The 14,770-nt window shown below is 56.7% G+C and overlaps 1 protein-coding gene across 3 annotated transcripts in view; it reads left to right on the forward strand.

Moving 5' to 3' along the window:
• The window catches only part of PTPN5 (protein tyrosine phosphatase non-receptor type 5), a 53,552-nt gene that overhangs the window by 33,132 nt on the left and 5,650 nt on the right, over nucleotides 1-14,770 (forward strand). For 2 of the 3 annotated variants that reach the window (XM_055317824.1, XM_055317825.1), the window contains 6 exons: nucleotides 6,322-6,506; nucleotides 7,039-7,146; nucleotides 7,390-7,467; nucleotides 7,923-8,164; nucleotides 9,391-9,580; nucleotides 11,934-12,018. In XM_055317824.1, the coding sequence (XP_055173799.1) occupies nucleotides 6,322-6,506; nucleotides 7,039-7,146; nucleotides 7,390-7,467; nucleotides 7,923-8,164; nucleotides 9,391-9,580; nucleotides 11,934-12,018 (888 nt within the window). Of the gene's footprint in view, nucleotides 1-6,173; nucleotides 6,507-7,038; nucleotides 7,147-7,389; nucleotides 7,468-7,922; nucleotides 8,165-9,390; nucleotides 9,581-11,933; nucleotides 12,019-14,770 lie in introns of all 3 variants that reach the window. The other variant, XM_055317826.1, reaches the window with a different exon arrangement.

Raw genomic sequence — 14,770 nt, forward strand, 5'->3', positions numbered from 1 at the left:
CTTGCTGGTCAGCATTAGGACCGAGACACAAAACATCCCAAGAGCCTAGAACAGCTGCTTGGTGAATGTTTGTCAAATGAAAACGTTGTTTTGGGGGAATCTTCTCACCCCCCCCAACACATCCCCTCTGACTCCTAGTTTACCTGCTGCATGCCTCCCAAAAGGGAGCAGAAAACGGAGACCTCCACGCTAGCCTCTCTCAGGGAGGACAGAGTCCACCGCAGTACCTGTGCCCATCGAAGCCAGGCGGTCTGCTGAGGAGTGTGATCATTGTGGTGGCAGAAATGGCTGATTGGGCCTCTTCCTTCTAGACTTTTTTACCCCTTCTTGGTTCCCCTGGGGGCACCTGCCTCCCTTGGTTCTATATTCAGGGCTGACCCAAGCAAAACCTCAGAATAGGCCTGATTGTCCTGCCCCTGCCTTATCCCCTCGTGGGTTTCCAGATCTTTCTGTGGAATAGCAGAGGCCCATAGACATGGATTCAGATCCTAGTTCTACTGCTTCTGGCTCTGTGACCCTGAGTAAGGCACTTCTGGCCCTCTGGTCCTGAGCTTCCCTCTCTGAGATTAGCAGGCTAGACCAGATGCCCCTTGGGGCCTGTCAGGCTCTGACTGTCCATGGTTTGAAAAGCCTGGTCAGGACCAAGTGTGATGTTCTGTTGGTCAAGGCCCCCTGTGACCCTGTGGGCATGGCTGGGCAGTCACTCCTGGCCATGTTTGGGAAAGGAAGAAGAGCTGAATGGGACAGAGTCTCCTTGGTCATGTAAACAGGAACAGCCTGAGCCAGCCTTCTGCTCCAGTTCCGGTGGGCTGGCAGCCTGTGAGCTCCAAGGATGAGTCACCGGCAGGAGCAGCCGCGGGTTCTTGAGCTCAGGCGGCGCCAGCCCCGGGGCACACAGCAGCTGCAGAGTTTAGTGGTGGGATTCAGGTGCTAGGTGACAGGAGAGGGATCACAGTGCTTCCACATGCCCCGGGTAAAATCTGAAGGCAATCCGCTTGCAGGCCTTACCTGGGGTCCCTAGAGCTTTGGCCGGGAATACCGAGCACCTGCTTTCCACTGCTTCCTCCCTCCACACTGTGTAGTCTTTGAGGAGCCATCAGCCAGGGCGGGGGCACAAATGCTGCGCCACCCCCAGCCCCATGCAGCTGGTTAGGGTTCAGGATTCCCCCCCAGGTACAGGGCCTCCCTCCCAGGCTCTCACCACCTGCCTCCTCTGCTGCAGCGACCCTTCCTGATAAGCAGTGTGGCAAAATGGAAAGATCACTCGGTGTCAGGAAGCCTTGGGTTTGAATCTCAGGTCTTCCCTTCCTTGGGCCAGCCACTGGACTCTCGAAGCCTCCATTTCCAGGCCTGGAAAATCCCCTTCACCCTGCGCAAGAGGCAAGCCCAGGAGGAGCCCTGTGTTAAATCGTTGTCAGCAAGCTGCCTCTGAGTCAGGGTTTCATGCGTGGCAAAGCAGCTACCTCGCTGTGAACTATTGAAAAGCCAGCCTTTGACACAAGCAGCCGCCTCTCACCGACAAAACGGGGCTGATGATGATAATGTCTACCTCACAGGGCTGCCGAGGGAAGCAAATGCAACTGCGTGTGCAGAAGCACTTCGGGAACTGCACGGAGCCTGCCCGGTGAGGTGGTGCTGTCACTCCCAGAACATGATAGCAAGTGGCAGGGTGGGCAGGGCAAGGCCGAGAGCTGAGATAATCTCTGGGAGCAGGCCTGGAAGCCGAAGGGACTGAATGGGGCCAGGACCTCGGTGGTGTCTGCAGGTGGAGACTGGTTTTGTTCGCTCTTGTGTCCCCAGAGCCTGGCCCAAGACTCGGCCATGTATATCGCTGGTGCTCAATAAGTGTGTGTTGGACTCATGCCTGAGTGAACAGAGACTAAAAGCAAGACCGTTCCCAGACCTGTTCTCCACACCCCCTGCTTCCATGACATTCTATCACAGAGCTCTACTCCCCACCCCCAAGGTCAGAGGTGCTTAACTGGAAGTCTGTGGATCCCCTCCAAAATTTTAGGCAGAATGTAGTATGCTTCTGAAGATGTGTCTTCCTGAACTGAACTTCAGCTCTCTGCCCAGAAAAAATTTTCAGGGCAGCCCCGGTGGCACAGCGGTTTAGCGCCGCCTGCAGCCCAGGGCGTGATCCTGGAGATCCGGGATCAAGTCCCGGGTCAGGCTCCCTGCGTGGAGCCTGCTTCTCCCTCTGCCTGTGTCTCTGTCTCTCTCTCTCTCTCTCTGAATACATACATTTTTTAAAAACTTAAAAAAAAAATTTCAGTACACCCTGCTCTGAAAGATAAAGCATCTCCCAGGTGCTCAGTGAATACGCACATCCCTTGGATTCATCTGGCCCCCAGGGCTGCCAGGTGCCCTGTGGATTTCAAAACAAAACAAAACAACCATTCTCCCTGAGATGTGCATACAGGGCCTACCAGCCTGCAGTTTTTCTTCAACCCCCAGAAGGTGCCCGGCCATTGACAATGCCATCTTTCCTACAGAAGGCTGATGATCACGCATCATCAGGGGGGCCCGTCTTCAGAGTGGCTGTTACACCGTAGTGGGGGGGGGGTCACAGAGCTGTGTACACTGTCTCACTCTTCCCATTCCCCCCTTGTGCATTTAGGTGTGATAGGTGTGGTAGTCAGAGCCTAGAAATCTAGGAGTATTAATGAGGTCTCATGGTGTCTGAACTCAGAGCAGTGATCCCTTCTTTTAAATATATTTTTACTGTAAATAAGTACGTGTGTATGTGTGTGTATATGTGTGTGTGTAGACACATGTGTTTATGCATCTGCTTATCATCATACATACGTATGTATATGTCTATTGGAGAAATTTTTTAATGTATAAATAGTGAAAAAAATCGGTTCTCATCTCCCCTGCCTCCAAGGAACTACTGTTAACACCTGGCTTCTGTTCTTCCCATGTACCATGTACAACATTTATCGAGCACTTACTGTGTGCCAGGAGTTTGCTGTGCTACATACCTCCCAAATACTATCTGACATTAACTTCTCATCCTACATTGGGTATTTGTCACCTTATCATATGCACATTTATACTTTCTTAATTTTTAAGGCCAAGAAGATTGTACTGTTTTGTCACCTTGCCTTTCTCCATACCGTCAGAATTTCCTTCCATGATATTAAATATTCATTTACAGAGTCTTTTATAACAGCAGCATGATGTTTTATTGCAGGCAGGTTCCACGCTCCTTAGACTGGGGTGCGTGTACCCCTGAGGGCAAAGTCACAGGATAAATCGTATCACATTTTCCTGAAGGAGAAATCTGATTCGAAGCTTTGGGAGGGGAGAAAGCCCATTATTTTAATATCAAAACGAGGACAGATACACCACAGCATAGAACAGAGAGCACCCATGAATTTTAAAACAAAGCAGAGAAGTCCAAAATCGTGTGAGCTTGCTGCTAATCCCCAAAGACCCAGGTCCCCTCTCCTCTGAAGATGGAAGAACTAGAGCTTCAGAGGTACCAAGTTCTAGTTCAAACCCCTCTTTCTACAGATAAGGAAACTGAGACGCAGGGAGAAGGCGGGATTGCCTAAGGTCCACAGTGCATGCAGTCCGGAGCCACACCAGGTGACCTCTGGGCCCTGGACCCTTCCCACCCTTCCAAATTTGTCATCACCCTTGGACTGCTTTTTCTGAGGGTGTGGGTGGAGACCTTGCCACTTGAGCAATCAAGCCTCTGCGTATCGAGAACGGAAACTCCAGGCTTCCTGCATGATCCATCCTTAGCAGCAGCTTTTCCTTTTTCACCTGTCTGGCCAGGATCTGAGCTGTCTCTTCATGTCAGCAATGAGGCCCTACATGGGCAAGAATGGGTAACCCTAAAAAGTGACTCCACCAGCACTTGGATTTTCCACTGAATGCACTGGATTATGAGCATGTATCCACTGATCTGTCTTACCCATGAGACTGGGAGCCTTTTGAAGGCAGGAATTACGTGCTAACATTATAATCGGACATTTACTGAGCACCTGCTAGACGCCAGGTGCCATGCTGAGTGTTTTTTATTGATAGAATTTACAGTCTTCATCACAGCTTTTCAGGGAATGTATGATCATCGCCATTTGGTAAGAAAGCTGATGGCAAGTTAGCACTGGCCTACCATCAGGCACTCATTTGGTATCAGTATTTATTGCAGACTTACACGTCAGGACTTTGCTAGATGCTGTGGACAGTTGTGATGAACAAAACTGACTCCACTCCTGCCCTCGTGGAACTTACAGACAAGTGGGAGAGATGATACTCAACAAATAATTTTACAAACCACAGCCCATGTAATGTAGACCCGAGCCCATCTCCCTGCCTCAGTTTGAACGCACCTCGATGACTCATTAGCTAGCTGACCTGGGGAGAGTCTTGTACCCTCCCTGCATCTCATTTTCCTCTTCTATCGAATGATGGTAATCGTCGTGCTGATTCCATAGGAGTACCGTGAAGAGTGAAGACATTCACGTATAGAAAACACTCAAAGCAGGGCCTCGGACATTCCAGATGTATTATTGCTGCCGTGGTACGGGGAGGCAGGCAGTGCTAGGCGAATATGACAGGGGAGGACGGACTTCAGGTGACTTCTGACTTGAGTTCCGTAAGGTGAAGAGGAGTTAGCTTGACAGAGTTGGGGGGAGTGGGCAGGGGAGGAGAGCAGGAGGTTGGAGGGATGTTCCAGGCAGAGGGAATAGCAGGTGCAATACCAGGAGGTGGGCAGGCGGTGCAGAGCAAGTAGGGGAGCTCACCTGGGGAACTGCAAGGAGTGTGGCTGGATCACATCACATGGGGAGCTGTAGCAGGTCAGCATCTAGGAGGATACAGGTGGCACTGTCACCAGGACCTGCGCCCATTGCACCACAGTGGTGATCCAGGCTCAGTAAGATGCTCCCTAAATGTCCAGGAGGCAGACAAGTGGAGAAAAAACTCTCAGCTCTGAGCATCCTGTTGTCACCCAACTAGAACAAAAAGAGTCCATTGTTCGTTTACACAGAGCGGTGCAGACTGCTCCATCCTCACTGTCAAGCTGTTTGCATATCCATTTTGCTAGTCCCTCTCTTCTTGGCAACAGTCAGCTGTGTGGGCTCCAGTGGGGACCTCCAGCATCTGGGCTCTGGTAGGGACCTCCAGCATCTGGGCTCCAGTGGGGACCTCCAGCACCTGAGCTCCAGTGGGGACCTCCAGTATCTGGGCTCCGGTGGGGACCTCCAGCATCTGGGCTCCAGTGGAGACCTCCAGCATCTGGGCTCCGATGGGGACCTCCAGCCTCTGGGCTCCGATGGGGACCTCCAGCCTCTGGGCTCCGATGGGGACCTCCAGCCTCTGGGCTCCGATGGGGACCTCCAGCCTCTGGGCTCCGATGGGGACCTCCAGCATCTGGGCTCCGATGGGGACCTCCAGCCTCTGGGCTCCGGTGGGGACCTCCAGCTTCTGGGCCTCATCAAAGTGGATGCTGATAGAATCGCTGAGGCCAGGGCCCCAGATCTAAGCCAGTGGTGTTCACACAGTTTTCATAGTGGAACCCCGTGTTGGAATCATCTCAGAGGGAACCCAGGGCATGGCATGGGGACAAGCAGAGCTTCCACACCGAGGTCCCTGAGCGCTTGGCAACACCGGGTGCACCTGAGAAACAGCAGGGCTCTGTAGAATAGTAAGGAAACCAAGGGTTGAGCTGAACCTCTATTTCCCGGGTATGGAAACGGAAGCCCGGAGAGGGGGTGACTCTCCCAGGGTCCCACCACTAGGGACACACCCAGAGCTAGACCTGAGACCTCCGATACCAATTCTGCTGCACCAGGGCTTTCCTCCACGCCGCCCTACCCGCCCCACGGCGTGGGGGCCTTGACGTGGGGAAGGGGCGCACGGCCGGGATCTTGTCCAGGGTCCGGCCTCCGGCCCCAGTCAGGGTACAGACCCCACGAGAGAAAAATCTGGAAGGCAGGCGTGGGAGGGCTGCTCGGGGTCACGGCCTGGTTACGCCGTGTCTTTTTTTCCTCTCTCTCTCTTTCAATTGAGTTTGAGGTGGTTGTTTTTTGTTTCCTTAAGAAACGGGAAAGAACGAAACTGCGTAAACACGGCGGTGTTAGCTCCCTGAAAAGCCTCCTGCCATTTTAACTCTGTTACTGGAGAAATAAAAGAGAACTAATTTGTCCACCCACACTTAGCTCTTTCTGACGAGGGTAGGTGAATGTTGCTTTGCTAATCGACGGTGACGGCTGGAAGTGGAGCCGCGCGGACCGATCCCACACTGAGACGGAGCCGCGGGTCGCCGGGGCCCCAGTCACCGGGCGCCTGTCCGTCCGCCTTCCGCAGCTCTGCCCCAGCCGGTGGTGATGGCGACGCTGGACCAGGCCGAAGGGCTCGAAGGGCTCGTGGACCCGCAGCGGGAGATGCCGCCGCCCCCGCCGCCCTCACCGCCACCCCGAGGCGCCGGCAGCCACCCCCTCAGCGGCAGGGGCAGGAGCGGCCTGTGCCTGTTGGCTGCCTCTCAGCTCCTGGTAAGGCGAGGGCAGGTGCGGGGACAGCCCTTCCGTCGCCCCCAAGGCGGCCACCTGGGGACGGCGGGGGGCGAGGGGCCTTCCGGGTGTCCCTCCGGGACTCCAGGCCCTCGGGCCGGTGTGCAGAGGAGGCCACGGCCTCCGGCCCCCGTAGCTGAGACCCTCAGGCCGCCTTCCCTAGCCCAAGACGCGGGGCCCTGCACCGCCCCAGCGGCCGGCCTGCGGGGGTCTCTGGGAGGACTTCCCGTCTAGGGAGAGATCAGATCTCTGGGGAACTTGGCCTTTTATGTCGTGCCTGGTGGGCAGGGGGGTCCCCTCTGGGAAGGGCTTGATCTTGGCTCCCTCCGGTCAGCTCCTCTCCAGGGAGAGTCCTGAGGCCTTCTCTGCACCCAGAGTTCCCCGGGCTCTTCCCTCAGCTGTGCAGTCTGGACCTTGGGGGGGGGGTTGGGGGCAAGTTGAGGCTGCAGGGGGAAGATGGGGGCAAGGAGCCCAAGCTCCAGACTCAGTCCGTCATCCCCCCTGGCTGCCCCAGCTTGCCTGCGGGGTCCTCTGGCTCAGCGGCTACGGCCCCATCTGGTCACAGAATGCCACAGACCTCCTCTCCTCCTCGCTCACACTCCTGGGACAGCTGGGACCCATGGTGAGTAAGCTCCAGGGAGAGCCAAGGTAGGAGGGAACGACGGGACCCCTCCAGGCCCACCAACCCCTGGATGGGGCTCGTCTGAGTTCAGAAGATACATCCACACCCCTGAAACCCCTCACCCTGCTCCCCACGCACGCCTGGTCGGCAGCTTTCAGAGCCTCGGTTTGTCACCGTAGGAATGGATGAGAACTATGTCCCCACCACACCACCACCCTGACCTGTTTGTCTCATGTTCTCCAGGCCCGGCTGGGCGCTGGGACCTGGGAGGTCCCCAATCTGCTGCTGGTTACTCTGTCTGTGATCCTCATTACCACCCTGGTAAGGTGCCCCCTGACCTGACCTCAGCGCTCCCCTCCTCTGGGAGGGGAGTCCCGGTGCCCACCAGCTCCCATTTGATCCCCCCACTAGATGTTTCAGGTCGGGGCAGGGACAGGCTGTCTGTCTCCTTCCACCAGTGTGCTCACAGCCTGGGATGAGGGGCACCTTCTTCTTGAAAATGGGTTTGTGGTGTCCTAGGCTGTTGAAGACTCCCGTAGCAGCCCCACATCCCACCAAAAAAACCTCAATCCACACGAAACTGAGGGTTGGGAGGAGGGGGCAGGGGGGAAGGTAGGGGCTGGAACCTCCCACCTAGGTGAAGGGCAGTGGCATGCAGGCAGCTCCCAGGGGAGCAGGGCTGCTCTAGAGTGAGGGGGCTCAATGTCATGGACACCCCATCACCCGGGGACCAGCCAGCAGATGCCAGGTCCATGATACTATATCTCCCCAACTAGGTGTGGCACCTCCTGAGGGCTCCCCCAGAGCCATCCACCCCACTGCCCCCTGAGGATAGGCGCCAGTCAGTGAGCCGTCAACCCTCCTTCACCTACTCAGAGTGGATGGAAGAGAAGGTCGAGGATGACTTCCTGGACCTGGACCCTGTCCCTGAGACTCCTGTGTTTGACTGCGTGATGGACATCAAGCCTGAGGCTGACCCTGCCTCACTGACCGTCAAGTCCATGGGTCTACAGGAAAGGTGAGAGGGTGGAGGAGGGGTGGGCTCTGTGGGCTCCCGAGCTTTCAGCTCCCCAGCGGAAGGGCAGGTGCCTGACTCTGACTCCCAGTGGCCAGGACAGAGCTGGCCTCATGGTTTAGCCAGTGTAGACAGACACATGCTCCTCAGGTCGGATTCACGTAGATCAGAATGCCCCAGGGAGGGTAAATGCTGTTACTGCACGCGAGCCCACAGGCATGCACATGCGTACGTACTCACACGTTAACTCCTATACCCAAGTAAGTTTGGGTAGGTTCCTGTATTACAGGACTTGTCAGGGCCTTTAACATACTTGTGTTCATCGTAAATCAGCAAGGGGGTAGCATAGCATGTGGCATTCCTCAAAGTGTTGACACAGACCCCTACTTTTAGAAAGTGTCCCATAGTGTTCCCTAGAGTGTACATTGGGAGGCGTCAGCACCTTCTCCTCTGAGCCTCGCTGGGTAAACCAGATGCACCAGGTTTGCGTTATTCCCACGATGTCATGGAAGAAGCACTGGATGAGGAGTCAGAAAACCTAGCTTTTTGTTTCAGGTCTCCCATCCCCTTACTGTGTGAGCTTGGGCAATTCTTGTCCTCTGTCTGGGACTCAGTTTCCTTTTCTATACAGTGAGGGGCTTTTCAGCTGTTCTGTGTCTTTAGTCACTGGACATGGTGGAGCTTGTCTTGCGCAGACACCCGCCGCCGCTGTGGTGCCCCAGGACTCCCCCAGGACCTCCCCTTCCCCTGGCAGCCGAGAGGCCTGGCCCCTCCCGGGTGAGATGGCCGGGACTCGTCAGCAGCCCCATCCAGGACCGGTGGGTGGGACCGAGGCTGGGTGCGGAGTAGAGCCCTGCTTCTCTGCTCTGCGTAGGTGCTCCCCACCCCCCCACCCCCCACCCCCCGCTCGTGACGTCCTGGGGCCCCGGGGCTGGGAAGTGCCTCCAGCGGTGACAGAGGACAGGCCAGGGAGGACTGTGTTGAGATTGCCTTGGATGGAACCGCTGGAACTGGGGCCCCAGGGCCCCCTCAGTTAGTGACTCCGCTGTAGGGGCCAGGAATCGGGGAGTCAGTCAGGCCTACATCTCGGAGCTGAGACCCACGTTCCCCAACCAGTGGAACTGTCACGCTCCCACTGCTCCTCTGGGTGCCACCCTGCTCCCACCCTTGACCCCTCCCTCCTCACGCCCCCACCTCTGAGACTCGCTCCCCTCTCCCGGTCCTTCCAGGAGGGGCTCCAACGTCTCCCTGACCCTGGACATGTGCACACCAGGCTGCGGTGAGGAGGGCTTTGGCTACCTCATGTCCCCACGTGAGGAGTCGGCCCGCGAGTACCTGCTCAGCGCCTCCCGGGTCCTGCAGGCCGAGGAGCTTCACGAGAAGGCCCTGGACCCCTTCCTGCTGCAGGCAGAGTTCTTTGTGAGTCCCCCCAGGGCCAGCCACCCACAGTGGGCGGACCTTGCTGCTCACGTCGATCATGCACTAGCCGGGCAGTGGTGTGGGGTGTCCAGCACCCAGCACCCGAGTGACTGACGTCGCTTCCTTACTAGCTCTCCCACCATCTTGGGCAAGCTGCTTCCCCCCTGAGCCTCAGAGGGGCTCTTTCCAGGTTCCTCATAAGGAAAATGGGGATAAAAATCATTGGAATGTTGCAAGGATTAAAGATACGGCTGAGGTGTGCAGGGGACGCAGCCAGGTGATAGGAATCTGGTGGCCTCCCCGCGTCCTTACTGCCCAGCACTGGGCTTTGGGAGTGGTAGAAAGCCTTCCTCCGACTCTCCTCTTTTCCCTCCCTCCTCCTGCCCGCTATCTCCGCTATCTCCACTATCTCCAAAACGTTGCTCCTCCTCTGACATCTCTCCAGTCACCTCCCCGCCAGACCTCCGCGAGAGCCTCAGCTGCCTCCTGTTGGGCCCCGTAAATGACCTGCCTGCTTTACCTGCCTGAGCACCCAACCAGTGATTAGCTAGGACGTAGGAGATGACAGTGTCACCTTTATTTTGGTTGGTAAAGGCTAATTTTGAAGTGAGGCCTAGGTGCGTAGCAATAGTGAGCTTCCTAATACTGACCCCAAGAATCCACAAGTTTTCTGCCCACCTCAGGGGGTGCACCACTTGCCCCCTGAGGGTATCCCTGTATTTCTTTCTCTGCAGGAGGGTCCCCAAAGGAGGAGGAAGGAAGGAAGGAAGGGGTTTGGGCCCAAGAGTGTGCTCCTCACTCAATCTCACCATCTGCCACCAGTCTGGGTGGGAGAGGGCAAGAGGCCATGAGTCTTTGGGGACAGTCCCTCCTGGGAGAAGTCAGGGGGATGGGGAAGCCATGTGCCTCCCTCGGCTTCCCTTGCCCAGGCCACCTGGCCTCCTACCTGGCCCGGATGGCTGTTTCCTCTGAGAAAACCTCTGCTGCCCTCCGACCCACCGCTCCACATTCTTCAGGGCTGGGCATGGTCTGTCTCACCCGAGCTGGGCTAGCCGAGCCTCCTTTTTCAGCCATGTGCCCCCTCCCCTACAGGGACTGTCCACTTCAAACTGGACTACCACCTCCCTCCACCCCCAGGCCTTTCTCTTCCCCACCTCTACTCACATCCCCCCACCCCCACCCCGCTGGATGCTTCCAGAAAGCCTTTCTCAACCACCCCAGCCTCAGCTTCGCTGCGTGTTCCCACCACCCTCACCTCCCTGGTGTTTCCTGTTCAATAGCTGATTGTTGATTTTGCCCAGAGACCAAGGAACACAGCCTGCGCCCTCACTCCATGGGCACTTTTATACACATTGCCTTTTGGGGAATGGGAGGGTTAGGGGTTTTTTTTGTGGGGGTTTTTTGGATTCTCATAATAACCCTAGAAAATTAAGTGTTGTGATCCTTAACGCCCATACTTAACTATGTCCAAAAACTGTGGACGTTGTGAAACTGGAGTCAGGTGCTGAGCGATGGGGACAGGTGGAAGGGGGGGTGAAGAAGCCAGAGGCACTGGGGAGTCACCCCCATGAGCAGTAGGGAGGGGGCAAGAGGTGAACTTAAAAGCTGGGAACTGTTTGGACAGATGGAGAAGGGTGGGACCAGCGCTCCCGACCAGCAGAGGGTCGGAAGGAGTGCGGGGAGCTCAGACCAGGAGGCAGGGTGGCCGGGGAAGAGACTGGCCTGTAACCAGAGAGCAGCCCACGGTGAACAAAGACCAGATCCAAGGCGACATCACTTGGCCAGGCAGAGAGGATTGGATTTGGGGCTTTTGACACAGAGTTGTGATTGGAAGGCACAAGCACATCCTTGAGGGGCTCAGAAGGAGGCTCCTTTCCTGCTGGAGAACGAGGGAGGGCTTCTTGGAGGAGAGGGTGCTTAAGGTGGACAGGACAGAGGAAGCGGAGGATGGGGTGGATGTTTCCACAAAGGGAGCAGCACAGCCCGAGCCCCTGAGGCCAGACCCAGGTCAGCGAAGCCTCGAAGGGAGGGGGATGGAAGGCAGTGATTGGCCAGGTCACTTTTTCTCTTGTTCCCTGTTCATCAGCCGTTTATGGAGCATCTACGAGGTGCCAGGCTGGCCCCGGGGCAACGGTCGTAATAACGGCATTTATTATGCACTCACTAGGTGCCAGGCACTATTCTTAATGCTTCTCCTGTGCACTGACTGGTTTAATAGTACACGTTCACTGAAGGAGTGCGTGCACTCAAGCACACGCCTGGACTAGAGGTTAGAGGCACACCAGTGCCTGGATCCCGACGCCTGTGAGAGCCGGCCCACCGCGGCTAACGCCCCCATGTCCTCCTCTGGCAGGAAATCCCCATGAACTTTGTGGATCCGAAGGAGTATGACATCCCCGGGCTGGTGCGCAAGAACCGGTACAAAACCATCCTGCCCAGTGAGTACTCACTGCCCCCGGGGCGTGGGGTGCACCTCCCCTGGGAGCCCCTCGCCCTGAGGAAGACCTCAACCCCGGAGCTAGGCCTCGAGGTCACGAGGAGAAGGGAAGGAGGGCTGGGGGCACCCGGGGAAGGGGAAAGGCCCCCGTGGTGAGGGCAGAGCTGAGCTCACAGCTTCACCCTTGGCCTCCCTGGCTGTGCTTGGCTCTGGAAACCCGGAGAGAAAGAATGACGACAGTAGCAGCTCCCAGACAGTGCCCAGTGACCCCAGAGTGTTTTCACGCTCTTTCTCCCTGCAGAGTGGGCGGGCGGCTAAGAGGGGAAAATGAGGCTCAGAGAGGTAGAGTCACACGGCTAGGAAGGACAGAGCTGAGTCTCACCCTGGGCCTCTTTGACCCCGGAATCGGGCTCTTCTGTGTACCTTGAGTGGAGTTTGCTCAGACTGGGAGTCCTCTGACAGGAAGAGCCACCCCACAAGGGCATGAGGTGCCGGTCAGCTAGTGAGCTCCCCGTCACTCAAGGTGTTCAAGTGAAGCTGCGTGATCAATCCCCTGGCAGATCTGAGAGGGATTTTTTCCCCCTTTGAGGGCAGTCAGACCAGGTGACCTAACGTTCCTCTTTCAGCCCTGGGGTGTCATTTTCAGCTAACTTTCATCAGGCCCCTGTCTGCCTGTCACCCCTGCCCAGTTCTGGCCCCAGGCCCCCCCCCCGGGCTAGCTTAGGGGGTGACTTGTTGAAAGCGAATCCCCACCAACCTACTCCACTCAGTTTGTGGAGTAACGAGGCTTTAAAAAAGCAGTTTTGCCATCAGCATCTCCAACAACATGTAAGATGTCATGACTTATTTTTAACTTTTAAAATATCGACTTGTGGTTGCCATGGTTACACAGTCTCTAGGTAGTTCCGGTTAAACAAAGCACCATTTAAGGCCAGGATGCGTTCTTCAGGGCTGCTCACCTCCTTCCTCATCTTGTCACCCTCCAACCACCCAGCCCCACCTGGAGGGGCTCAGGCACCCCAGAACCTAGGGCTTGGCTGGTCACTCGGAATGGCCACCGGGGGTAGGGTGGGGGAGCCAGGCCACCGCTCCGCCTGGCTCCCCCTGGACGGCTGAGAGGTCCTGAGCTGCTTCAACTATGCGCTGAGCCTGCGAGGGCCTGGAGCTCAAGCGAGCATCCTCTGTGGCCAGCGAGAATTGTCCCTGTGCCTCAGAGACTGGGACCAGCCGGGGGTTGTATGTGTGACAAGGAGGACATGTCAGGCTTGGCACAGGCCTGCTGGATCCAGGACACCCCGAGGCTTGGTCTCTCGTTCATTTGGCACCAGTTTCCTGAACTCTGCCCCAGGGGCTGAGACTTCAGGCATGAATGAGCCACGGGGACTTCACGGTCTCGTGGGGGAAATAGACCCATGGACGGTGAGTAGGACAGAGTGACCAGTGACCCAGCTGGCAGCACTGAAGGCAAAATAACAGGGGAGCGATTTCTGTCCTTTTTGTCACCATGTCCCAAGTGCCAAAATAGTGCCTGGCACCTCGTAGACAGTCTGCTCCTATTTGAGTGAGGGAGGGAAGGAGGGAATGAATGAATGAATGAATGAATGAACGTCTCTCAGGTCAGCTCAGCCTCTCCATCCTCACTGCCGGATGACTTTTTGGGGGCCAGGGCTTGTCTGTTGCCCAGTCCCATACCACCCCTGGAGTTGTGCCAGGCAGTCGTCTCCTGACTGCCCTGCCGAGGCCCACACTCTCCCCTCCTGTCCTTCGGCTACCGTTAGCACAGAAATGGTAGAAAGCAGAAATCCAGTCGTGTCATCCTCTTCCTTAAACATTGTCACCATCCCCCTTGTAATCCTCGGGTTTTGGCCCAGCCTTGGTTTATAAGACCCTCTGTCAGTCCCTCTCCAGGCCATGTGTCTGCCCCCCCGCTCCCCCACCCCCCTGCCCTGTGCCCTGGAATCAATCACACAGACCCCACACAGCCTACCTGCCTGCCCGCCTGCCCCATACTAGGGGGCAAGGACGTGTCTCGTTCACTGAGGAGTCCCTACCCTCGAGCCCCATGCCAGGCACAGAGACCGCGTCCAGTGGGGTCATCATTCCCACAGTGGTTCTTTAGTGCCACAGGCCCTCCTGGTGTCTGGTCCGAGGGTGCTGTGCCCACTTCTGACACCTAATCTGGGCAGGCACCAAGGCCAAGAAGGGAGATGGCCCCTCAGCACGCCCTGCTCTTTCCTTCCACTGACCACGCAGCATCCCCTCCACTCACCCTCCCTCCCTCTGCCCTCCTAACACCCCTCTGTGCCCCCATCCACAGGGGCAGCCCCACCATGGGGCTGGGCATAAAAGGGCCGGAGGGCAGAGGCCTGTGAGTGTCACCTGTTTGTCCTACCCAGTTTGGGATCCTCTCTACCTGTTAACTTCTAGGGAAGCTCTGTGCCATATGGTGTGTGCAGAGCTAAGTTACTGGTCTAAGGCCAAGCTACCATTCCCTCCTTTCATCCTTACAAGACGAGTGGGGCTGTGACGGAAGGGATGTCTCCAGTTCACAGACCCACACAGGGAAAGTAAGTCAATGGTGCACACTGCTAGCAAGCCACAGCGTCAGGACTCGAACCCAGCCCTCTGGCTCCCTGTACTGTCTCGGAGAGCCCCCGGCTGTGTGCTGGAAGCTCCTTCAGTTCAGCCCTCCCTATTTAGGAAAGAAAGGGAAACCCAGAGAAGGGATAAGACTGTGAGCTGGTGACGGAGCC

This window comes from Nyctereutes procyonoides, unplaced genomic scaffold (assembly GCF_905146905.1).
Source record: "Nyctereutes procyonoides isolate TBG_1078 unplaced genomic scaffold, NYPRO_anot_genome, whole genome shotgun sequence".
Taxonomy (NCBI): domain Eukaryota; kingdom Metazoa; phylum Chordata; class Mammalia; order Carnivora; family Canidae; genus Nyctereutes; species Nyctereutes procyonoides.